The sequence below is a fragment of the Podarcis vaucheri genome, assembly GCF_965113315.1.
Source record: "Podarcis vaucheri genome assembly, chromosome: 2".
NCBI lineage: Eukaryota > Metazoa > Chordata > Lepidosauria > Squamata > Lacertidae > Podarcis > Podarcis vaucheri.
Genome location: NC_138760.1, coordinates 89,315,208 through 89,339,835, shown reverse-complemented (window position 1 = coordinate 89,339,835; position 24,628 = coordinate 89,315,208). Strand labels below are relative to the sequence as shown.

At 47.4% G+C, this 24,628-nt stretch overlaps 1 protein-coding gene across 6 annotated transcripts in view; it reads right to left on the bottom strand.

The window, feature by feature from the left end:
- The window catches only part of COL7A1 (collagen type VII alpha 1 chain), a 121,549-nt gene that overhangs the window by 49,167 nt on the left and 47,754 nt on the right, over positions 1 to 24,628 (bottom strand). For all 6 annotated transcript variants that reach the window (XM_082209112.1, XM_082209111.1, XM_082209109.1 and 3 more), the window contains 37 exons: positions 24,014 to 24,040; positions 23,852 to 23,896; positions 23,480 to 23,572; positions 22,810 to 22,881; positions 21,288 to 21,323; positions 21,154 to 21,207; positions 19,288 to 19,362; positions 18,853 to 18,966; positions 18,040 to 18,066; positions 16,773 to 16,826; positions 16,317 to 16,379; positions 15,528 to 15,587; positions 15,271 to 15,306; positions 14,929 to 14,973; positions 13,553 to 13,588; positions 12,582 to 12,626; positions 12,314 to 12,349; positions 11,525 to 11,560; positions 10,947 to 10,979; positions 10,593 to 10,664; positions 9,789 to 9,848; positions 9,341 to 9,376; positions 8,870 to 8,950; positions 8,547 to 8,582; positions 8,291 to 8,335; positions 7,169 to 7,240; positions 7,036 to 7,080; positions 5,932 to 5,958; positions 5,765 to 5,806; positions 4,743 to 4,823; positions 3,881 to 3,916; positions 3,723 to 3,758; positions 2,821 to 2,901; positions 2,006 to 2,041; positions 1,462 to 1,533; positions 640 to 684; positions 400 to 435 (listed from right to left, as the gene is read on the bottom strand). In XM_082209112.1, the coding sequence (XP_082065238.1) occupies positions 400 to 435; positions 640 to 684; positions 1,462 to 1,533; positions 2,006 to 2,041; positions 2,821 to 2,901; positions 3,723 to 3,758; positions 3,881 to 3,916; positions 4,743 to 4,823; positions 5,765 to 5,806; positions 5,932 to 5,958; positions 7,036 to 7,080; positions 7,169 to 7,240; positions 8,291 to 8,335; positions 8,547 to 8,582; positions 8,870 to 8,950; positions 9,341 to 9,376; positions 9,789 to 9,848; positions 10,593 to 10,664; positions 10,947 to 10,979; positions 11,525 to 11,560; positions 12,314 to 12,349; positions 12,582 to 12,626; positions 13,553 to 13,588; positions 14,929 to 14,973; positions 15,271 to 15,306; positions 15,528 to 15,587; positions 16,317 to 16,379; positions 16,773 to 16,826; positions 18,040 to 18,066; positions 18,853 to 18,966; positions 19,288 to 19,362; positions 21,154 to 21,207; positions 21,288 to 21,323; positions 22,810 to 22,881; positions 23,480 to 23,572; positions 23,852 to 23,896; positions 24,014 to 24,040 (1,926 nt within the window). The remainder of the gene's footprint in view (positions 1 to 399; positions 436 to 639; positions 685 to 1,461; positions 1,534 to 2,005; positions 2,042 to 2,820; positions 2,902 to 3,722; positions 3,759 to 3,880; positions 3,917 to 4,742; positions 4,824 to 5,764; positions 5,807 to 5,931; positions 5,959 to 7,035; positions 7,081 to 7,168; positions 7,241 to 8,290; positions 8,336 to 8,546; positions 8,583 to 8,869; positions 8,951 to 9,340; positions 9,377 to 9,788; positions 9,849 to 10,592; positions 10,665 to 10,946; positions 10,980 to 11,524; positions 11,561 to 12,313; positions 12,350 to 12,581; positions 12,627 to 13,552; positions 13,589 to 14,928; positions 14,974 to 15,270; positions 15,307 to 15,527; positions 15,588 to 16,316; positions 16,380 to 16,772; positions 16,827 to 18,039; positions 18,067 to 18,852; positions 18,967 to 19,287; positions 19,363 to 21,153; positions 21,208 to 21,287; positions 21,324 to 22,809; positions 22,882 to 23,479; positions 23,573 to 23,851; positions 23,897 to 24,013; positions 24,041 to 24,628) is intronic.

The following is a 24,628-nucleotide window of genomic DNA, read 5'->3' as shown; positions in this document are numbered from 1 at the left end:
GGGAAGGGCTGGGGTGGTGGCAAGGTCAGGGTTGTGGTGGGAGTGCCAGATTGCCTCTGCCCATGTACCTGTACTGTCCCAACCTCGCTGCCAACCTGCCTTGCTTCAGCCCAGTCCAGGTAAGCTGCAGCAACACCAGTGTTGGAAGGGCAGCTCTGCCCCACTGAACCAGCGGCGGCTGCTGCCTTACACTCATCACTGCCCCGCACATTGACACTTTTAATGCAAAGTGGCTGCTATGAGCTACAGCAGGATGGTGGTCATGCTGGAAATAATGGTACCTTTGATGAGGGGTTTGTTTCATCATAATGCCCACCCTGCTTTCTGATAGGCTGCAAGTAGGCTGGCTATCAGGAGGAGGTTTGGCTAACATACTAGGAAAACATATAGGGCACTTACCTTCCTCCCATCTTCTCCTGGAGTCCCATCTTCACCCTGGAAAATAAAATGTCACATCTATGTTACTGCTCCAAGGTCTGCTTAGAGACCAACCGCGCTGATCTTCCCATTTGCTGCAATATCTGATAAAAAGTGCTTTTTCAGTCGCCCACACTTCCACCCCACCAATACAATCCCTTGCCTGTCAGGCCTGAAGCCCCACTTCTCCAGCAGGGGGTGGGGGTCAGGCCCATCACTCACATTCTTCCCATTCAGCCCAGGTTTGCCGTCATCGCCAGGCTTGCCCTGGAAAAGAAATGCAAGTTGTGAGCCAAGAGAGGGAACCGAGATACTGAACTGCCCAGCATCACTGTAAATAAACTAGGATTTGAATCTGCATCAACCGAACACAAGATCACCCTTCATTCATTCTACCTTGGCGTTCATCCTTCAGTGAAAAAAGATTTAAACATAACAATTTCAAAAGGAGGAAGAGGAAAGGGAGACCTTTCCAGGAGATGTTAAAACGCCCCAGTTTCTGTACGGGCCATGCTGCTCAGAGAATGCGTTTCAAGGCTGTGATTACATGATGTTAAACTGTGGGTTGGCCAAATGTTGGCTGGTAGGGTTGATGTGCTAGCGACCAATGCAATCTGCACTACAGCCTGTGCAGATACATAACAGAGGCAATCTAGCACAATTATGCAGCAGAAGGTTGCATTCAACCCAAAGCAATGCCAGGGTCGTCCGAAAGCACACCTTTCCTCCTTTCGGAAGAACTACACCCTTCCACCACCTGCCTCTTGGGAGTGCCCAGGTGCAGGTCCAGTCTTAAATGTACCACCCATTGACTGTCCTTACAAACAGCAAAGCTGTTTCTCTTTGATCGTCCTGCAAACTCACTATTCCTCTTATCAAATCATGTAAAATTGACATACAGGTTGGGACACAGAAGAAGAGCAACTTCATAACAAGAGTCACTACAGGGAAGTATGATGTTGGGTGTGTATTATCAGAGATCAGCTGCACGATACTATCAGTGGGTGCAGAATACCATCCTTCATGCTTAAGCACATTACTCACAGGCAATCCTGGAGGTCCTGGGGGGCCACTTGCTCCAGGAGGACCTTGCTCACCACGCAGACCTGCGAGACCCTGCAAAAAGAGTGGGGGGAGGCAAAGAGGTGAGAAGTAGACCCCTGTTGGTCTGCAGAGCAGAAGAGAGACCCAACTCTTCATAAGATACTTGGTAGCTGAGATTAAGAAGTCTCTCAGTGTGGAAAGAGAATGCCAATGACCCTTTAGAATGGTTAAGACAACGGGACTCTATACAGACTGCACTATGATCAGCAAGAGGAAAATTAAAATAGACCAACTCCATCACATCCAGGGTTTTCTGTAGTCCCTGAAGACCACAGTAAGGTGTTTAAGTGCTAATCACTGACAAAAAGAAAGGCCAAGAGCTGTGCTCAAGCAGACTAAGGAGATGGAGAAACAGTAAACGATGGACTTGCTGTAAGATTTCAGCTTCTAAGTAGCACCCCACTTTTGAAACAGGATTGCAAGAGAAAGTATCAGCATTTGAGCTCAAAACTGACATAGCCTGATGTGAGGTACCCATACTTACATCTCTGCCAGGATCGCCCTGCTTCCCAGGATCACCCTAGGGGGGGGGGAAATAAGACATGGATGTGATCGAGAGCCAGGCGTACAGCAAACTTGGAATCTAGTGTGCAGGAGATGCAACACCATTTTATTTATTTATTTCAAGTCTAAGATGGTAAGATACTTTAAACAAGCCCCAGAGGCAGGTATAATCACACCATTGCTATTTTATTTGCAACAGCTAATATTTATTGGTACATCCCCCCCCCCCCCAATTTCTCTACACACAGTGCTGGAGAGGCAAAAAGTCTGTTTTTTCGCAGAAACATCTCTCTTCTTACATTTAAAGTCAGGTCTGGTTCTAGAGCAAAACAAGAGGTTCATTTAGGAGTCTATAAGAACACATTTACTACTTGGACAAATGTGTTTACTTCCCTTTTTAAGGTGACACAATGAGATCCAATTAAAACTAAATTAGGCTTGTTAAGGAGTGTACAAGCTTTCACATTACAAAGCTCTCATCACTAGTCAGAATCACATTCCGCCTAATGAAGACTGCTGTGAAAGTCAAAGGTTTTCTCCTGCACCAACTAATCTGGTCCAATAAACACTCTGAGGACTTCTTCTAGTTTGGGGCCAAAAGATCAACCTCCATCATATTATAGACATATTGCTAAGGCAGATGGGAAATGCTACAAAATGGCTGGCTGTCCTAATCACTCTGTGTATGGTCTTTAAAGCAGCTCACAGGACAGCTGACTGTGCTGACAATGACACAGTACCGCTGTGGCTTAGCTATACCTGCAAATTGTATCTTTTACCAAGCATTACACTTACCCTTGGGCCTGCAGGTCCTGTTTGACCAGGCTTCCCATCTAACCCATTCCGGCCATCTTGCCCTGGAGGGCCTCGGTCACCCTGGAGGAGAATTAAATGAGTGTGAGTGCCCAGTGCTCTGGACCACAGTGCTCTGGAAGGTGGCAAGCAGGAAGAATGGGGGCTGTGGGGAAAGTTTTGTATGCTCTGGATCTTTGGAAAACCTTTAGCCCATGGGCTTAATTGTGCAAGCCATGCCCATCTGTCAGTCACCTGACATAACACAAGAAGCTCTGTTATCTCTGGTCTAAGCACTAAGTGCTAGGATTGGAGACAAGAGATCCTTAGCACTAAGCACCACAGCACTAAGACAAGACATTAGCTTATCTTCAATCTTAGCAGTGTGCTGCCTAGCGCTAAGATTAGAGATAAGCCTCTGCCCACTCTTTGACAGTTGTATCTCCCATCACTAAGACTGCAGATAAGCTTCTGTACAGTCTTTAAAAGGAAGAAAGCGTGAAAAAGCCTCTGATCTTTAAGAGGCAGTAGGCAGAGGCTTATCTGCAGAATTAGGGCAGTGGGATCTCTGCCACTATTGTTTATCATCAGTCATAATTTCAGTGGCTCCATAAAGCTCCTGAGGTACTGAGCAGTATCAGAGACAGTGGTAGAAAGAACCACAAAAGAAGTGCACTGCATTAGTGTATAAAGTTGTAGCTATTTTATAATTTCCCCATTTATATCCAAAAGTTGCTATCTGAAACAAAAATTGGCATCAGAGAAAACCTCAGCTTTCTTTTTTAAAAAGTAAACAAGCTGTTGCTATTGTGGATGCAGCATTTACTTGGAGGAATGATAAATACAGTGGGTTTCCATGGTTCTCACCCTCACCCCTAGCATCCTAAACATCAGAGCTCTCTTACCTTCTCTCCCACAGGACCTCGGTCTCCAGGGTCACCCTGCAAAATGAAAGAGGTGAGCACATGCTCAGTTTGCCAAGAACCACGCAGAGCTGGGAATTAAGCTCTCCAGAAATCATACGGGGAGCAGGACACATCAAGGCAGAGAGAAAAAGACTTACACGAACTCCAGGGAGACCTCTGGAGCCTTCAATTCCCTGAAAGAGGGGCAAAAAAAGGAGGGCGTGAGAAGGGAGTGTCTGGCTGACGTTTAGAAATTTTTAGGTCATTTAGGCCAACAGACCTTGTCTTTCCACCCAAGGATTCTCAGTCATACAAATATAATAAAATGTGAAAAATAAAACAGCAATATAATACACTCAGAAACAAGGCAGGTTAAAACATCAACAACAGCACTCCAGTTTAAAACCAGTTCAAATGTATTTACAAGTCAGCTTGTGGGCCAGAGACTTGTCTAAATAAAAATGCCATTGACTGCCGCTGGAAGGTCATTAGAAGTAAGGCTAGCCAGGGCCCAATTGGCAAGGAGAAACACACCCTTGGAGCCACTTGCTATCCACTACAAAGTCACTTACCCCTGAGATTATCCCTCATTGCTACACATTACCCTCTCTAAGGCTTTGATGCACCAACCCTTCCTACTCAAAGCAATGTACAGAGAAAACCATAAACATGAGTGGCCAACATGGTCCCCACAGGCACCCATCTGCCCCCACAGGCCCCCCCTGGCCCCCACAGTGGTCTTCTCCTGTTGAAATTGGAAGAAGCATTCTGCTGTAGCCAACAGAACAGATTGTGGTGTGTGGTTTCTCCCAATATAGATGAGACACAGACCCCAAAAAGTTCAGCAATCCCTGCCATAAACAACAGGAGATGAAGCCATTCCAACCCTAAAGACCTGCCCTTCATCCCCTTTATGTCCAAAGCTTGTTTCTTCTCCAATGGCTGCTCTACATTATCTCAGTCTCAGCTTGATGGGGTTTTGGGCATCCTCAGATATAACTCCAATGAACTGGCACCTACTCGTTCTCCTGGCAGGCCAGGTAAACCAGCATCTCCTTTGACACCTTTCATTCCATCTTCTCCAGGGTCCCCTGGCTCCCCCTGTAAAGGAAACAGTGGTGCGGTGGGTGAGGAAACAACAACGGCATGCCCTCGCTTCTCATTAACCAATATCCACAGGACTATTTCTGAAGAATGCCTGCCTAAGGGTGACTGATTTCTCTGAGGGTCAGACTGGACATGATGCTCAAATGCCCATATGGGATTTCCTCCCTGTGTAAAAAGCAGAAGACTGTAGTATGGGGGGAAGGGGGAGGGTTAATTCCCCCCCACACACACCTCCTATGATCTTGATTATTTATCAGCTCCCCCCACTGATTCTATTTGCATTTATTTTATGAAAAACACCCTCCATGTGTCAGGTTTAGCACTTCTCTCACACAAGACACAGAACGCTGGCAGTTTTATTATTTGAGGTTTATTTAGCACTAACAGGTTTTCAGCAATCTGAGCTTTTCACAACTCATTCCTCACTGTCAGAGTCAGTTGACTCGACTGACTCCGGCCCCTCCCAAGGCCAGATAATACGCCTTCCTGCTGGTCTTCCTTTGTTCTAATCCGCCTCCTACTTCTTGGAGACTCAGGTGCAGCCCATTCCTCCCCTGGAGTTGAATCCAACCCCCTCCTACCACCTGCCTCCTGCTCCTTCATCTCTGTGCTGCTGCGAAAACATACAGGCAGCATTCCAGAGCGAGGAGGGCTTATCTCCCTTTCGTTGTGAGAAAGAATTAAGCTTCTGTTTTCCTCTTCCTCTTCCTCCCCCTCTGCGGATTCCTCTCTGCCGGCCGTGTCTCTGACACCGTGTTAAATGCAAAGACATTCAATATTCTGTCTAGTCTAGCCCCTAAGCAGCATCTCTTTGCAGGACATAACTGTTGGGATTTCCGCTCCCACCACGAATGCTGGCAGTCCAGAGCCTGCCATCTTCCCGCCACAGTTCCCAGCAGGTGGGGCAGATGGGATCTTGGCACCAGATTACTCACCTTCTCGCCCTTTTGCCATGCTCCTCCAGGTCCCGTACCAACCTGCAGAGCAGAAAAGAGGAGGGGTATTGTAGGAATGAAAAACTTCCCTTTAGGGTATGTTAGACACTTGCAAAGTCAGAGCCAAAGCATAATACTGCCACTGGGGAGGGAAACGTGGAACTTACTGTCTGGCCTGGGGGTCCAGGCTGACCCTGCAAGGGGAAGGGGGTAAGTGGGAAGAAGAAAGGAAAACAAAGATTTAGCACTATGTCTCAGGCAAGAGCAATGATAAACATCACATTTGTTAGTAAGGAGGACGGGGAGTCCCTGATGCACACTATAAAAAGCACACATTCCTGTATCTCCAGCGGGCATTGAGGGCTCCAGGTTTCTTTCAGAGAGGTAATGCTGGACATGTAGTCAAGGGCTAGGTGTTCAGAGATGGCCAGCTAGTTCAGCCTCCTCTGCTTGGATGATTAATGATATTTATATCCTGCCTTTCTTCCATGGTAGGATTTTAGGAAGCTTTCCCAGGTGATTTGCCATCCAGGCACTGATCAAATATTGAGCCCAGCAAGGCTGCTGCATCATTAGCCTTCAGCGTCATTTCCCTGGGAGGCAGGCTGCCAACTCCAGCATCAGCATACAAAGAATACGAAGCACCCATTGCCAGGATTTGCCCTTATTAGTGTAATGTGAAGAAGTGCAACAACAGGTTTCATCTTCAGTGCCAAAAACCTTTGGGATGTGACAGCAAACAGATGGCATTGGAGGATGCCACACTGAGCGCTCAAGGAAACAGAAAGGAGCCAGAACTTGTGTAGGCCAAGAGCTTGGGGGCACAGGAGACTTGGCTTGTCAGTGTGGACACAAGGAAGGGAAATAGATTTGAACGAGGAGTGCGGAGAGCAAAAGCCATCCCCTGTAAGGGCACTGCTGGGAGGTTTTGAATGTTCACTGCATCTATTTTATACAAGGATCTGTGTGTCTGTGTGTGTCTGGAAGTTCCGATGGTCAGGAAGAAACATGGAGGCAGCCTGCTGTTGTAATAATACTAATACTATTTTTATTTGTACCCCAGCCATCTGACTGGGTTGCTTCAGCCATTCCGGGTGGCTCTGTATTAAGGTAATATGTTTGTTTTTCAGCCCTGTTTGGTGCCAGTAACCATGCACCTGTCCGTTCTCATCTGGAGCCCCACAGCAAGGTCTAGGCCTCTGGGCAAGATCTCAAGCAGACGACATAGATTGGCTAGAGCAGCCCTTAGTGGGAAAAGCACAGCTACTCACAGGATCTCCTCGGTCGCCCTTTGACCCTGGTGCTCCAGGGCTGCCCTGCAAAGGGAAGAAGCGACATAGTAAAAGCGAGCCTGGGGTAGGTGGGTGCTGCAACCGAGTCAAGGGGTGCACAATGGGCTCTTACATTTCTCCCGTCTTCACCTGGGTCGCCTTGGTCCCCCTTCTCGCCAGGGAGCCCTCGGCTTCCTGGCAGACCCTGCGATGTGAAAAAGAAATGAAAATCAGAACATTATCAGGTAGCCAATACCACTCTGGGAAAGGTCTTGTGGAACTGGCTAGTTGGAGTGAGGCTGGACGGGGGACACTAGTCAGTGGAAGGGGGCAATCAGAAGGCTGAAGAATTCAATGCTGTGATGAAAAGGAAATTCTCCAACTTCATCTAAGGAACAAGGAGGCAAACCTTCAGGCTGCAGGCCACCCCCCCCCCATGAACACCACCAATCAGAACTGCTTATGCTAGTGGTTTTCATCCAGTGTGCCGTGGCACCCTGGGGTGCCTTGAATGATGGTCAGGATACCGCAGACAACACTGGCCTCTGTCCCCCTTTCCTTCCCTCCCTCCTCTGATGCCCTCTCATGTCTCTGCCTCCCAAAGGCTTGCATGGCTGCTTGTTGCAGCAGCCCTGGCTACAAGCTCCCCAGCTGAATGATGCCTCTGGGGCTGGCCAGGGGGTGCTTCCCAGCCCCCTGTGGGGCAGTAAGAGGACACACTTCTCTTTGGGGCAGGGGAAGCAGCTCACAGACCAGGGGCATCAGCTGCGGCTGCCCAGAGGACTCCCAAGGAGAGGGGAGAAGAGAGGAGGCTGAGGGAAGACTCCACAAGGAAGGGTGCTTGAAAAAGGGTGAGAGGCTGTTGGCTCTGCAGGCAAGGGGTGACACAACTGGGCTCCTGAGCCCCACAGGGATGCCGCAGAAAGAATGTAGTTGTCAAGGGAGCTGTGGACTCAAAAAGGTTGAAAGCCTCTGGCTTATGCTAATATGTCAACCTTCCAGGCTAGGCCCATACAAGAAGCAAAAGATTGCACAGCAGCTCTTCTGCAATGCCAAAGTCCAGGCTCAAAGGACGGAGTTTTATGCTGTGACCCTGAAGAGATGGCAAGTCAATGCTGGCAAGTCATCTCACCCCCACTCCCCTGCTTCAGTGTTTACAGCATCCTGCATCTATGTCTCCATGACTTTTCTTAGAAGTAATTCCCAACTTCATGCCACACATCACCCACTTGGGCAGTGCTTCCACTGTACTTACCCGCAGACCCCTCTCTCCAGGTTTGCCCGGTAGACCTGGCTCACCCTTGGGAGAGAAAGAAAAAGAAAGAAATGAGAGAGGGCTAAGTACTTGAACATGATTTTGGTATTGCATACGTTACATGTAGGCTATATTTAAAGAAATGGACAGTTGGTGGAGTATAAATCTCTTATTTTTGCATTTTGCCTTTGATAAGTAAAAGAAAAAGCAGGAAAATCAGAGTGGGCAGGTGGCAAATTGAGAAGCTCTTACTTACTGGGGTTCCTTCATCTCCTTTGTCACCTCTTTCACCCTAGAAGCAAAGAATCCACAGCAGAGAAATTGTTTCCATCCTTCTTATCACCACCAAAATACAACCACACCTTCAACAGGCCCTGTGTTTAAGCCTAAGTACCCTCAAATGAATCTACTTGTTAAGTATGTTCATGCCTTGCCCTGTTGCAATCTAAAGCAACAGGCCAGCAGCATGGTCACCATACAAACGCATGGCAAAAAAAAGAGTTGGTACTCAAAATGCAAGTTTAGGCTAAAGGTAGATCCCAGGTCTGAAAAAGGTGAAATCTCTTTTCTCTTACTTACCTCTTTTCCTCTCTGTCCCATCTGCCCGGTAAGTCCAGGTCTTCCTGGTTCTCCTCTCTCACCTGGGTCTCCTGGGTCACCCTAAGCAAGAGAACCATTGGGCAAGGAAATGAACATGAAATCAATACAAATAATGCAGGATCCTAAAGGAGCCCCAAACTGACCACCAGGCACTGGAACACTCTCTGAAAAGGCTAAAAGGTGCTTCTACCCCCAACGCCTACTCAGCCTGCATAGAACCACTCTCTGAGAGCCAGGATAATGTGTTGGACTTGAACAGAGGAGGTTGAGATTCCTGCTCTGCTATGAAGCTCACTGGTTGGGACTTTAGCTCCCAGCCCCAGCCAGCATGAGCAGTGATGAAGAATTATCTGAGTTGTCATCCAGCAACATCTGGAGGTTCACTGGTTCCTTATCCCCACATTACATTTTGCACCCTTTTGCTCCCTTCAGCCAAAGCACAATAATTACCTTTGCACCCGTCTTGCCAGTCAAACCAACAATCCCCTGTTTTGGAAGGGAAGAAGCAGATAATTAATACGGTTCTATGTCACTCAGGAAAGCAGAAGCTCCTACAAAGGGCGAGGCCACGTTCTCTTTCAGATAAGTAAGGGTTAACACCATGGGGGAAAGGGGGAAAATAACTCTTCTTCGGATGCACAGTCCTAACCCTTCCCCATGAATATATAGCAGGCTGAGCAGACATGACTCACATCTGCTGCTTGTGCAAATGCTGGCAAGCTTTGAGCCTACTGGAGGTGGGAACCAAGGCACTGCACAGACATTAACCCATTGGGTCAAATCAAAGAGCAGCGGCTGAAGAGATCCCTCTTCTTCAAAGTAAAGAGGGGGACTAACAGAGCCCTGGTGCACAGCTGGTTGCCTGAACACAGATCCAGGAAATTAGGATAGCACTCACCCTGTCCCCTTGCTCTCCTTTTGGACCAGGTGAGCCTGGGACACCAAGTCCAGGCGGCCCCTAAAAGGAAAAACAAAGCCATGTCAGGATAAAAACCAGTTGAGGAGATGTGATGTATGTACCCCCCATGTAACACATGCACACCGATTTCACATCGCATTTACACTAAAGTTCCACAACACATATTAATAAGATTTGGGCAAGTTGGTCCTGCTATATGGAAAGTTGGGGTTTCATGACCTGTAGCAGTGAACTATCTTTTTATCAAGTGGTCATAAAAAGAGAGTTTCAACCATTAGTCAGATCTTGCTCAACTGGATGGGCACAGTCGTCATCAATCATCTCAAATGGTAGGGGTTTGAAGTAGAGCCTGGCAAAATGTTTTGTGGAATGGAAGGAGAAATCCATATTTTGTTCTCGGCTTTGGCTGGACAGGCAGCAGGAGGAAGGAGCCCTGTAACCTCCACCAAGGATGAGCCACCATCCTGCTCTGCCCAGCTTCCTGCCACCAAAACAATGAGTAAATTTTGCAACATTCTCTGGCTTGGCCTTATAGTATCTGCTTCCCTCATAGGTGGCCACACAAATCTACTACGATTGTTATTTAACAGATTTCTAGCCTGCCTTTACTTCTCAGAGTAAAGTTGTTAGGCTTCTGTCCAGAAATGTATATAATCCCTGACAAAGTTTGTAGCAGTGAGCATCTCAGTTTGGCTTGAAATCCGGACTCTGGAGTCAAAAGAATCAAGTTCTGCATGCTGCATCGTCACACCCGGCATGCGCTGAGACATCTTGACTACTCACACGCTCTCCTTTGCTCCCGGCATCTCCTCTGGGTCCAGGTGGCCCCTCTGGTCCTACAAGGCCCCTCTCCCCCTAAAGAAAGAAGACAGTAACACAGCTTCAGTAGTTAATAGTGGCGATCTCTTGCTTCCCATACTAGTAATGGATATGAGCACTGCTGTTTTGTAAGACGCTACCCAAATTGAGGGATGAAGCCACCAGAAAAAAGACGAGAGTGCCACAAAGGTGGGGTTGAAATAATTAACTTACGGTGGTTTTCTCCAAGAGAATATACAGTAAACAGGGTTGTTTCTAAGCTACACTGCCTACTTTGCAAGTCCCTACTGAGAAGCAGATATGTTTCCATGCTGTTACCTTGTCTCCTTTGATTCCTGACTGACTGGAAGCCTAGAAGAGACACACAAGGGAAGAACCTGCTGAGTATAATTTTAACATTATCAACCCATGGAAAGGGACTTCCTACCCACTGGTTGCAAGCTGTGCGCAAAGAAGGAAGGGAGGCCAGGATCTGCCCACTTCAGGGTGAGGAGGCGATGAAACTTTCCATCTGCACATTAGCTGTGCAAGATGGTGAAGGGGTGCAGGTGGCATAAAAAGCCTCCCATCTGTTTTCCATCCATGCAACAACCAAGGTGCCTCTGTGGGATGCTATATGCACATTCTCACACATGGCACACAACATAATTTCTAGTTACCCAATTTGCTTGCAGTATGTCTGAGTAGCTAATGTGAAGGTGGAAATACCTCAAGGAGAGGGGATGAGAGATTATACATTGCCCACCCTTTCCAGCCCAGGAATAAAACCACCAGCAGGATGGGGGTTGGGGGGGGGGCTTAGGGAAGAGAGCTAGGATGTGTTATCCTCCTCCCACACAAAAATATGCGGTAGTCGTTCATGTGCAACTACGTGGGTTCAACAAAGGAGCACTTACTGGTTTCCCGGGTAGTCCAGGTTCCCCTGGGTCTCCCTGTGGAAGGAAGTGACACAGGAAGAAGGTTCAGAAAGTATAGCAAAAATAGCAAAACACTCTTAGAAGGGTTTCACTCGGACTAGGGACTTCATTGGCACCAGACCAAGCGATGCAACTTCAATACCCCGCTTGTCTCACACTAGTGGGGGCCAGCACCCCAGGAGCCAATTATTTATGAACCATGAAAGATATTATGAGGTGGCTGAAAGAGCAGAATTTAACCAATATATGCAATTAGTAGCACTGGAAACAGCTCAGTTCTCACTCCTCAGTGAACTTGTCACGCTTTTTTTTGACTAGGAGAACCAACCAGGCATTCTGAATTCTGAATGCTGTGGGCCAGGCCTGCACAATTTGTTGCTCATGTCCAGCTGTCTTCCAGGGGCTTGATGAGCCTCAGTTTCCCCGCTTGCCTAGAACTACAAAAGCAAGGGGGTCACAATGAATCTGGCAAGCCATGTGGTTACATTTCTATCCAGCCTCCGAAAGGAGACCAGCCCAGGAATTAAAATCTGCAGGGCAGGCCTTGTGGGTAATCTGGCTGCCCCCAGAGGTCTGTGGGACAGTGACCAGGCTCTGGAATTCCCAACCTCAGGGGGTGGGTGCCTAGCCCAAACTTTAGGGATATTCAGAAGACATGCAAAGGCTTTTTACCCAGATTTTTGGAAACGTTTGATTACTGTTCAACATATGTTAATTATTTCACTCGTTGTATTGTTTTAGTAGTTCATTATTTTAAAGAGTCCTTACCCTTTCTCCTCGAAGGCCAGGCGGCCCTTGCAAGCCCTGTTCCAAAAAAATCAAAGGGAAACATATTCATCACAAATACGGCAACACCCATGGATCTCACCCTAGCAATACCAGTTACACTTGCAGTAGTATTAACTACATTCTGGAGTAGCCATATGGGCATATCCAGAGGGGTAGCATCACCAGTTGGTTCCTGTCTAAATCCTGGTTCCCGTCTACATTCTCCAGCAGGGTCAGCTACTGAGCCTAAGGAGAGACCCATACTTACATCTCTGCCAGATGGACCTGGACGACCTGCGGGTCCTTGCTCTCCCTGGAACAAGGGAAAACAGGGAAGTTAGTAGGGCCAAGGAGAGTATTTGCACCTGTGCAGGGAAGTTGTGAGCAGGTGGCTCAAAGTCCTGGATCTTTTGTGCTGGGCTCCAGATTTCTTGCCTCTTCCCCACTTTTTTTAAGCTCTTAATTTTTATTTTTTTTAAATCCCTTTGTTTAGAGGACAGCTAGGCTTTGATCCTGCCAACCTAGCAGTTCGAAAGCATGTCAAAAGTGCTAGTAGATAAATAGGTACCGCTCCGGCGGGAAGGTAAACGGCGTTTCCGTGCACTGCTCTGGTTCACCAGAAGTGGCTTAGTCATGCTGGCCATATGACCCGGAAGCTGTACACCCTCGGCCAATAAAGCGAGATGAGTGCCGCAACCCCAGTCGGTCACGACTGGACCTAATGGTCAGGGGTCCCTTTACCTTTAGGCTTTGATCAGAGGCCTACATCTGTGCATGCACATGTAAATTAGCATACACAAATTGTATGCAGATTTGTGGAATGGCCACATGCCCCAAGTGATTTGAAGTACCTAGCAATGTCCCTGCAATGGAGTCTGGACAACACTCAGATTCACCACTGAGGTCTAAGAACAGAACAGCTCTTCAACAGCAGCTCCTTTCCACAAGTCCCTTTTCCCTCATGGTCAGGGTGGTGTACATAGGCTTCTCCCCAGTTTATCACCAGAATGTGCTTGAGAAGCACATTAAGTTGAGGAACACTGACTAAGAACTTAAGGAACAGGGATTTGAGCCAGGCTTCCCTGGTCTAGGCCAAACAGTTTATCCACTAATTAATTCTGATGCATTACTTATTATGAATTATCTATACCACACCAACTCTCCCAGAAAGGGAAGTCCTTTGAGCTTAGAATCTAGTGAGCCCCCAGGTACAGCAGAGCTACTCTTGAATGCATGTACCTTCTCTCCTTCAGGGCCAGGTAATCCACGGTCTCCCTACAAGGGAGAAGGAAATAAGAAAATTAGTATATGTCTGGCAGATTAAGGAGCCATAGAGTATTCTGAAAAAACTGTCTTCTTGAGAGGAGCCAATGTCTACTCTTTTTTGTGTTGATCTGCTTCCATTAGAACAAGGATACAGAATGCAGGTTGCTTCCAGACAGAGGTGCACAACCATCACTATGTCAGCATCGCCCTAGAGCCAGTGCACCAACTGGACTCTTGCACCTCAACCCCGACTGGGCTAGGCGAGCTGGGTAGCACCGCCAGAGACCTCCTTTCTCACAGGAACAGGTCACAGTGCTGTGGACTCACAGCTTAGAGCTGAGAGCACCGGATTCACTGTCTCAATAATACAGTCATTGCGCAGCAGAGTTTTGCAGAGTCTTGCAGAGTATAAACCACTCGGAGAGCAGCTCTGTAGAATATCTTCCTTTTATTCTATAACTACAACTATGGTACAAAACTATATACAGAGCTAAATATTCTAAGCATAAATCAATGCTACACTGAGAGTCTGCAGCTGCTCTTAGCAGCAATCTTATCTCTAGGATCTCTAACACTCTCACTCTCTCCGATACACTGACTGACTGACTCTCTCTCTCTCACACACACAGATATGTTGCTGGGCAGAAGAAGTAAATAGGCAGGACACATCTCCTCTTCTCTGGAGAGTCAGCAGAGACCATCAGGAGATGGTCAGGAGATTCTTGGGTATGGGAGGGGTGAAATCTCCTCACACTATGCCTGCATTACTCCTTCTGGGGAATCCTCAGCCCAGATCCAAGCTTTTCCAGGTAATGAGGGGATCTGAGGACAGAATCCTAAGGCAAACACTGGCAGCTCCTCCTATACACAGGCATTTCACACAACACCTTACAATGTTACCTGCATGCCACCAGCATACGCAAAGCCTGTTTGGAACAAAGTGGTACTGTTGACTCAGCTGATTCACACAGCTGTGTTCACCTCTCGATGACTACAGCACCAAAGCGGGAGATGCATGTGTGAAAACAGCATCCCAAATCATACACCACAGACAGGGCTTTCATATCGCTCTGTTTGAAAGGAGGCAGTTGACATGTTAAAGTGTCAAGGGCTATGTATAAAGCGATGCAACACCAAGTGATGGACACACATTTGAGAATCAGCTTTTGACTGATATGCGGCCAATTCATTAGACATGAATGCACGTCACTTGATGTCTCATTATGTAATACGCAGCAGCTGCCCAAACCGAGTTGCTGGTTATCTTCCATCTCTGCAAAGAAATATTGGCTCAACATGATTCTGCCTCCACCTGTACAATATAGTCACATTTCCCAATCAGAGCTCACCTTCTCTGCTGGTGGTCCGATCTCACCAGGCTGCCCTCGGTCTCCCTGTCATAAAAATAGTGGGTGTATTAGCAGCATTTAAGGATGCAAGTGATTCAACAATGGATGAGGGTGCAAGTGTTGGTGAAGGGGCCCATTGCAAAGCAACCGAGGGGTTTTTAACCTCTATCATTGTTGAGGGGGGTTGAATTAAGAGTTTCCTGTGAAGGAAAAGCAACCCTGCATACCAAAGGACTAGGCTGGGCCAACTGCAGAGTATTCTGTGAATGGGTGACAGCCAATGGAAAGAGTCAATGAGAGACATGTTGTGGCCCTAATTCTAGGACACTTGAAAGTACCTACCTTGCTTCCCTGTTCACCTGGAGGTCCTCTAGGGCCCTAAAGACAAAGCAAGAGCATTTTACTTGGTAAGTGAGGAATCTGCCGTGTGGCTCATGTTATCTCTCAAGGAAACTTCCCCAGACAATGTGGACACTGTTGGAACTGTTTGATCTTTTACTGAGGCTCTTCCTCTTGAGAACGAAACTAATAATCTAGCTTTCATAGGCTCTAAATCCCATCAGGAGATAGCAGGAATTTCTTTTCTCTCAAAAACTTACTCGATCTCCTGGGTCTCCAGGCCGTCCAGGTGGTCCAGGAAAACCTTCTTCTCCATCCCCCTTTGAACACAGAGCAAATAAGTTATTACCCGTAAGAAACAAAAGTCCTATCCCTGCCTTTGGGTCGCATGTGATGAAGGGTAGGGCTAGAAATATTTTAAATAAACACCCATGAAATTCAAGTAGGCTACAGGGAACTGAGGGATTAAAAACAAGAAGTGTATCTGCATCGCAAACTAATTCGCATCTGTACAACTCTTGCGTTAACTGTCTCGAATGCGTCTGTGCAGAAGCAGAGAAAAAGCAGGTTTCTGCTTTGGCAGGGGACTGAGAAATGGTAGGTAAAGGTAAAGGTACCCCTGCCTGTACGGGCCAGTCTTGACAGACTCTAGGGTTGTGCGCCCATCTCACTCAAGAGGCCGGGGGCCAGCGCTGTCCGGAGACACTTCCGGGTCACGTGGCCAGCGTGACATCGCTGCTCTGGCGAGCCAGAGCCGCACACGGAAACGCCGTTTACCTTCCCGCTAATAAGCGGTCCCTATTTATCTACTTGCACCCGAGGGTGCTTTCGAACTGCTAGGTTGGCAGGCGCTGGGACCGAACAACGGGAGCGCACCCCGCCGCGGGGATTCGAACCGCTGACCTTTCGATCGGCAAGCCCTAGGCGCTGAGGCTTTTACCCACAGCGCCACCCGCGTCCCTTTGAGAAATGGTAGAGGAACACTAAATTATGTTCACCTACTAGCTGCTTGCCCTCAAAGTCCATGGGCAGATAGATGGTCGTCTTACCTTGTCTCCTTTCTGTCCTGCGAGCCCAGGAGGTCCTCTTGGCCCAGGATCTCCTGGCATACCCTAGAGCACAAAAGGCAACACAAAAGATCTTATGTCCTTTGCAATTCATATACTAGTCACATACAGTTGTTGTGCAGGGGATTCAGATGCCTTCCCTTGAAGAAGAGCTGCAGATATATCACATTTTCCCAAGAATCAAAACTCAACATTTCCCCCCCAATATGTCGCTATGCATTTGAATCCAGTAATCATTGGCAATTTTAAACTTCCCCCAGCAATAACTGTCCAATGCTCCTGGACAATGTTAGCCTCACCTCTATAAACTTCTCACAGCCCCATTCTAGTATTCCTCAAGCAATGCTCACATCCACATCTTTAAACACTGCATTTGCCCATATGCTCTAATCCTCTCTGTGGTCCCCTATCCAAAAGAATGGCAAAGGAGATACTCACTGGGAGGCCTGGTTCTCCTCTGACCACACCCCCATCTCCTGATCCAGGAGGGCCCTAGAAAACAACCAAAGTGAGGCCCTGGACAGTTACAACACTGCAATTGCAATTTCGGCACAGCATAATATTACATAGGGAACAGAGGACACATTGTACAACCAGTTACAAGCATGGTCTTCTCAGCACAATACAGCTAACTTGAAGACTGACCCATCCATAATCCTGGAACAGGAAGATTTTTCTGTATAAAACATAGGTAAAGCTTATTTCATACAGTTGTGATGTTCAAAGAAGAGCAGTTCAAATTGTAAATAGATGCAAGCAACAGTTACTGAGGTAGTGTCCAGATGTACAGTATATAATTTAAGCAGGAAGCCCATCTGAGAATGGCAGTAACCCCAGTTTAGTAAGATGTGCAATTTTCTCTTAAGCTTAGATGTAAGAGAATTTTCCCATTTAATTTCATTTCTGAATTCATTTTGTGCTGTTAAAGCTTTGCAGTCTGAAATCTGTGTCTGAGCTTTACTAAACCTTTCCTAACAGAACAAACAGACTGTTTCGAAGTAGATGCATGCGCAAATCTGTGTTTCTTCTACAGCTCCTAGCACAACTGAAAGGAAGTGAATGTAAACAGGTAAGAAACAATGATGGAAAACACTATGAGATTGGCCAAGTGTAGAAATTGCACTTATTCCCAGGTCAAGAAGAGAACAAAACTATCAGCATACATAACTGAAATAAGACTTTGGCAGACCACTAATACACAGAGCCATTAGTCAGAAGGCAACAAAGACACTAAAATATGTTTATAGGTATGCATATGAGAATGTTGGGGTGGGCTAGTCAGAAGACCCAAAAAATATCTGAGTCAATGTGAGGGGGGTGAGAGTGAAACTGAGCTTACCTTGAAGCAGAGGGAGGGGAATATGCAAACCATGAGATAATCAGACAAAATGTGATAAACAAGAAGAGCTGGGCACGTATAGAATAAATGGAGGGCTGGAGGAGACAGGGCCATCCATGGTCTACAAATATACTTGATGATACAGCTCCTTTAATTAAGGCTAAATAATTGTGCAAAAGAAAAAAATGCTATGGGTACCAGTATGCCAATATAGGATGTCTCTGCACAAGGGCAGGGAAAAGAAGACCTTAAGCTCTCTTCCAGCTCTCCTACTCAATTGTTCTGCAATCACAAACAAAACTCCCAGGATCAAATGTGCCACAACAGCAAGGGCAAAGCAGCCAGGGGAAAAGAAGGATCACTTACTCGCTCACCTCGGTCGCCCTTCTCTCCCTGTAAGAAAAATTGCCCACATGTAAGCCAAAGTTTTATGCTCAGTATCTCCAAGCGCCCCATGTTTTTATCCAAATGCAGAGTGCATCACGCAACAGCCATTTACAGGGTATAGATGCAACAATATGCACATTACAGGATAGACTCAACCAAGAGGAGAGCTGGGAAACTCTGGGGGCCCATGTCTGGTAAGAAGAAACCGCAGGGATAGGTATATGCATGAGAAACCCTGGGGCATTCAGTGAGAGCACACTTTCAGGGTCAAGGTTGATCCAAAAAAACACACCATTGGGGAGATGTGGTCCAAGAACTTTAGCTATGTCACAGGAGGATGATTGACTGCATCTCTCCTGCTGTTTGCTGTTCTACTGGTGCTTCCCAAAAAAATTTTTTGCCACTTGGGTTGCTTGTGCTGTTGTTGGCCAGCCCTGCATACTTGAAGAGCGATATGAGGATTGTGAATAGTGAATAGTGACAGAACAGGGAGGGGATTTGTGTGAGGCTGATATATGTGCCAGGGGATACGTATATCACTAGAAAGAGGAAGATGAGAGACAAATAGCAAGAGCTGTTGCATAGAGTGAAGCTTGTTTGTTGTGAATTTGTGGGTTTGAGCACATGTGTGTGCATGTCTCCCTCTCTCCCTCCCTTCCTGTGCACACAGATTCACATGGGGCTGCAACACCTGCCTACATACCTAGCAAAAGGGGCAATGTGTACGTGCATGGACTGCATAAGGTGCAGTTGCTGAAACAACACAGCCATCAGCGAGAAGGGAGAGCATACCTTGACAAACTCGCCAGCAGGTCCCACGGGCCCAGGAGGTCCCATAGGCCCCGGAGGTCCAGGATCACCAAATTGTCCCCTGGACCCAGGAATTCCAGGAAGTCCAGGGCTTCCCTTTAGGAAGAAAGAACGAAGTTAACAAACACAGGACCATTCCCACCAGTTGGTACCTACTTAGCCCACTGTGGAGGCAATTGGCTGCAATCTTCTGCACACCTGCATGGAGGTAAAGCTCACCGAACATGGAGGATTGCACCGCACATTTCACAGAAAGAGCAGCAGTGCTGAACAGCTGCAGGATGCTTCAAGAGATGGGGGCTTGATGTACAAAGGGGCTCAGGTTCTCATGCAGTACAACTATCCCTCCCTCCCCTTCGTGGTCCTCCCCTCCCATTCAACCACTTTCTCATTTCTTGCCTGTAAGATGCTACGTACCGGTTCGCCAGGCTCCCCCTTCCGGCCAGGAAGCCCACCACCTCCTGCTCCATTTACAACCTCTCCAGGCTCCCCCTGCCCAAGACAAAAGGCCAAAGGTCACATCACCAGAGTTCAGCTCAGGGATGAAGCGGGAGGCTGCCTCAGTTTCTCTTGGGAGGAAATACAGCCAGTTATGCTAAAATGCGATGTGTGCCAGCAAAAGCAGCGTAACGCCCACCAGCACCAACTAAAAAACATCATGAGCCAGTTTTCAGGGTCACCTAAACTTTTCCACATGCTGGACTGTAAAGCAAAAACAAAACAAAAGCAGAAAGTTCAGGGGAAAGGCATGCCTGCAAGTTTTAAATAGTTTTAACAAGGATTGGAAATGTTTTGCAACCAGATGTCCTCCAAATGCGTTGGACTATATATAAGCTGCGCTGGCTGCAGCCAATGGGCTAGACTGTGCCTCGGGCCCAGAATCAAAGGGTGGCTGCTGGATCGGAGGCAGAGTCCATATCTGCTAATGCATGGTGTGGAATTTGAGCCACGCTCTTGCCTGTACCTTCTGGTTCAGGTTGCGTAGTGTGAGCCACCCAACATTCAAAATTTCCCGTGAGATGCTAGGCTAGGAGATTTTGAACAGCAGGCAGCTTGGATCCATCTGTCGCAGATTATAGTCGTGCAGGTGACTGCTTCCCTCCTCACTGCTGCTTGTCACCAGCAAGCCCAATGGTGGGATTCCACTGATGACCGGGGGGATGACGACGACATGCTGCACAACACTGCTGGGGAGCCCCTCAAACATGGAGCTGGCCATGCCTGCTGCAAGGTATGCTGTGGTGAAGGAACAAAGCCCCCATCCCCTTTGATAATATAAAAAAATCGGATCTGTCCCTAGGACTTACCAAACATATGGGTCCTTTGTAAGGCAAAGAGCAGAAGTAAAGTATATTTATTACTAGCAAAGCTGGGGGCTGAATTTAGATTGCGCAGGGTGAAATATGAAGGGTGCACAGATTTCTAGAGTCATCGACTGAGAAGAGGAGGCACTTTAAAGCCTACAAGCAATCTGGGCCTCAGCTGCCTGGTGCTTTCTGGTGTCCCTATAAGGAAGCAGAATCTGGGAAGGAAAGCCCTGATAAATTATAACAGAACATGTTGCAGTCAAAGAACCAGTCCCAGGACTCCCAGACATGAGGTCCTGGTCCCGGTGCTGTTGAACCTTGACTACCTGTGTCCAGCTGAATGTGGGTTACAACAGATGCTGGTCCAATATGCCCCTGCTCCAGAGAGGTGGGGAGTGTGAGTGTGAAGAGGTGTGTGTGTGTGTGTGTGTGTGTGATAGTTATACCACCCAAATGCCAAATTTCAGAAGAGATAAGAAAGTGAGGGCTTAGTGTTATTCCTACCCCCTCACCATTTCTCCCAACCAGGTATCCTTCTCCATTCTATTCTAATTATGTATTAATTTAATTTTCTATCCCAGCTTTTTGTTTTCTGCAATGAGCGCAAGATGGCACACATGGTTCTCCCCTTCCTTATTTAACCCTCACATCAACCCTGCGAGGCAGCTTAGGCTGAGAGGCAAGGACTGGCCCGCGGTCACCCCGTGAGCTTCATAGCCGAGTGGGGATTTGAACCCTGGTCTCCCAGGCCCTAGTCCAAAACTCTAAACACTACACCTCACTGGCTGTGGGACCATGGTAGATTACAGAAAGACAGGGTTGGGAAGGAGCAGGCTAGAGCAGTTTCTCCTGTCTAACTCTGGTTCTCACCATCACAGCACCTTTGGCTTGGCAGTGTGTCTTGAAACACTGCCCTGTAGGAATTTAGGAATTAAGACCCCACCTGAGCCTTCTAGGGGGTAGTCTATGCACTTACCGGCTCACCTTTGCTTCCCTTTGGCCCTATTGGGCCAATCACTCCACGCTCTCCCTGGAAGAAAACGGTAAGGATAAGTAAGAGTCTTTCCAGTCAGTGAGAGGGGATCCATGGGAATCAACCCCTTTACTTACTTGGAGTCCTCGGAGTCCAGGAAGGCCAGGGCCGCCCTGTGGAGGAGAAAATAAATGCAGTAATGGACAGTAATAAAAAGGGTTCCCTCGCCCCAGGGTAGGAATCATAAATTGAGCAGGTGGGATGGGAAGATGACACATGTACAGCCACATAGTGCTGCAATGGGATTTGGATTTGGGCTGAACGGGCCCTTTGGGTAGCTGCCGACTCAGCATTCTTTTAGAGCTGGGTTTTCTGTTAGTGAAAGTTGCCTGTGGCACAAGCTGGATGGAGATTTGCACTGGTAAGTAGTCCTAGCATAAGATCCCTAGGACTGGGGTCTTGTTTTTGGTCCTGGTTTTCAGCGTGGCCAACCAGTGGCCAGTCTGTAGGAAACCCACAAACAAGATTTGACCACAAGAGCACTCTCCCCTCCTGTAGTTTGCAGCAACTGGTATTCAACAAAATAGCTCAGCTCAGTTTATGAGGAAATTAAAGGACCTTAAGGGTGGCCAATATCTGTTTTGGAAGGAGGACATTTCTTGCTTCCCCCTTCTTCTGCCCCCTTCCTTGGCGGGGGGTGATGTCATCAAGCTATGTGTGGGTGTGAATGGATTTAAGAGCTGTTCAACAGGGGAACAGACTCCCTCGGGAGGTGGTGAACTCTCCTTCCTTAGAGGTTGTTGTTGGATCTGCCACGTATGATTTAGATGAGGTTCCAGCATTGGAGAGGGCTGGACTCGATAACCCCTGGGGTCTCTTCTAGCTCTACAATTTTATTATTCTGAGATCAGGGATGGGGAAGATTTTAGCCCTCCCAGATGTTGTTGGACTCTACCATCCAGTTAGGAATAATAGGAACTGCAGTAAAGCAACATCTGGAAAGTCATAGGTTCCTCACTTATGGTATAAATGGACAGCACAGGCTGGGGCAGATTGAATTTCCAGGTAGCTAAGTTGGAGCTCTGGGTGATTAGTGGGTATCTGTTGGGAGCACTAAGCTGTGAACTCCCACCTATGTTCAACCTGCATTTCTGTAAATAAAAGCAGTGCTTTTTTCTAAAAAGAATGTTTAGGGATACTCTCATTTTCCTACTCATATTGAAATACTGCCCCTCAAATGAGGTCAAACTTAGATGCACAAAATGTTTAGGGGTATACATACCCCTGCGTCCCCCCCAGAAAAAGCACTGAATAAAAGCAAATATTACAAAATGCCAGTAAGTCCCAAAGTGACCTCATTCCAAAGGAAGCCAAACTCAGGCTAATTACTGGAATCCCTGAAGCTTCTCATAGTTTAGAAAGCCAGGTGAGGACATTTGCAACTAGTCAGGTCAGGCTAACCTAAGTCATGGCAATACTACAAACTTAGTGCAAGGAGAAGATAGCTCTCTTTGCTCAAGGGGGACCCATCATTCCTAAGTTCAAACTGGTGGATGAAGACAAATAAATGTCTCAGTACAGCAAGGCATCATGGGAAATGGGAATGCCCCAGGGTGCAATGACAGGTGGCAAGATGTTAAAAAGAAAAAAGCTGTTTACTGGTTGGCCAGAAGAACCAGGGTCACCAGGGCGGCCAGGATTCCCTGGCAATCCATCAGCTCCCGGGAATCCCTGGAAGAAAACAGAGCGATTAAGAACATGCCATTGTGAAAATGCCTTTTACGCTTAAGAATAAGAAGCACGTGCATGAGAACACACACACGGTCATAAGTCGTTCTTTACCATGGGCATCTGCTTGTTAGGGTTTCAATCTTAATTGTATTACTCAGAAATAAATCCCACTTATTCCAGCAGGAAGCGTGCCTAGGATTTCAGTCTTAGAAGACTAGAAATGAAAGGGATCACAGATCATCTAATTTGTTCTTTACTTGAAAGGAAGGGCCTGTTACTCGCCAGGCCCTCAGTGAGATCCAAATAACAAAAGCAAAAGGACTGCAGAGCAGATAGCTCCAGGTAACCCAAGCAGGCAAGTTATTGCAACAAGCTCCCATAGCCTATTCATCTTGCAGGAAAGGGAGTTCACCAGTAGAGGCACCATAAAGCTAAATTCTCCAATTTAAGATGAACCCAGAGGGATTCTCTGATCTTGAACAGATTGATGAGGAGGAACAAGGAAGGCTTCCTGCCCATAAAAGCTCCAACATTCTTAGTGTTCTGCTCCCTCTTGAGTAAAATATTCAAGACCACATGAGATGCTGTGAGTACCCACCCTGTCTCCTTTCTCACCCCGCCGCTCAGTGACATCACCTGGAGGACCCCGAGGTCCTACTGGGCCTGGAGCACCTGGGATCCCATTGCGCCCCTGAAAAAAACCAAAGACAAATAATAGGATTTGTTTTATTTATGAACTGCCTGGTTGCTGTTGTGGGTTTTTTTTTCCAGATGCTTTTGGTGGTGGGAGCTATAACCTGCCTGAATTACAGGCTGGGATGCTGCCAAGGGGTCCCCCCCCCCACCTGCCTCGCCCCCAATAGTGTGAAAAGGAAAGGGCTCTAGTCAAACCAACAGCACCCTAACAAACAAGATGAGCTCTACTCCATGCCATACAGCCCAGGGACCCACACAAAAGAGCAGACATTACCGGATCTCCAGAAGGCCCAGGAAGTCCCATGCGTCCTTTCCGTCCCTGCAAAAACGATCAGAGAGATTAACTGCTGTTTCTACCCCCAGGGACCAACCCTCTATAGGCCCTAAAAGGACTTCAGTGTGAGATCACCTTCCTTGGGACATCTCAGATACTCACAATCTCACCAGGCTCGCCCTTCTCACCCTGCAGGAAAATAAAAGAGAAGCCACAGTTTGCACGCAAGAAGAAATAACTCAAAACATTTCTCTGCTTCTCTCTGGGCAACTTATAAGGAAAAAACTCTTGTGAAGTGGTCAAATGGTGCAGAGACCTTCAGGTATAGGGTGGTATATAAATTCAATAAATAATAATAGCTTTGGGATTGGCCTACAGCTACAGGGAAACAGCGCAGAGCCATTTCCATGCCTGCCAAAGTCCCTCCTATTCTCCACCCGCCTTTCGTCACCTAGGAAACCGCATGGCATCATTAGTCTGACTCCACCATTGCCGACTCCCTCCATCCTGTCTCTAAGGGGAACTGAACACACTTCCACATTCTGTGCCAGCCTAGCGCAGAGCTGGCTAATGCGTGGCACTGCAAATACTGCCGGACTACTCTTTCTTTCTGTCTTTCTTACCTGCCCTTCACACTAAGGTCCAAGGCCAGGTTACAGCATTGGAACACAATAGAAAAACACTTTCAAACAACTTGCAAACATATAAATAAGGTGGGCCCTAAAAACATGCCCCTCAAGTGTCAAAAGCTGACCATGGGCCACTCTGGATGTGGCT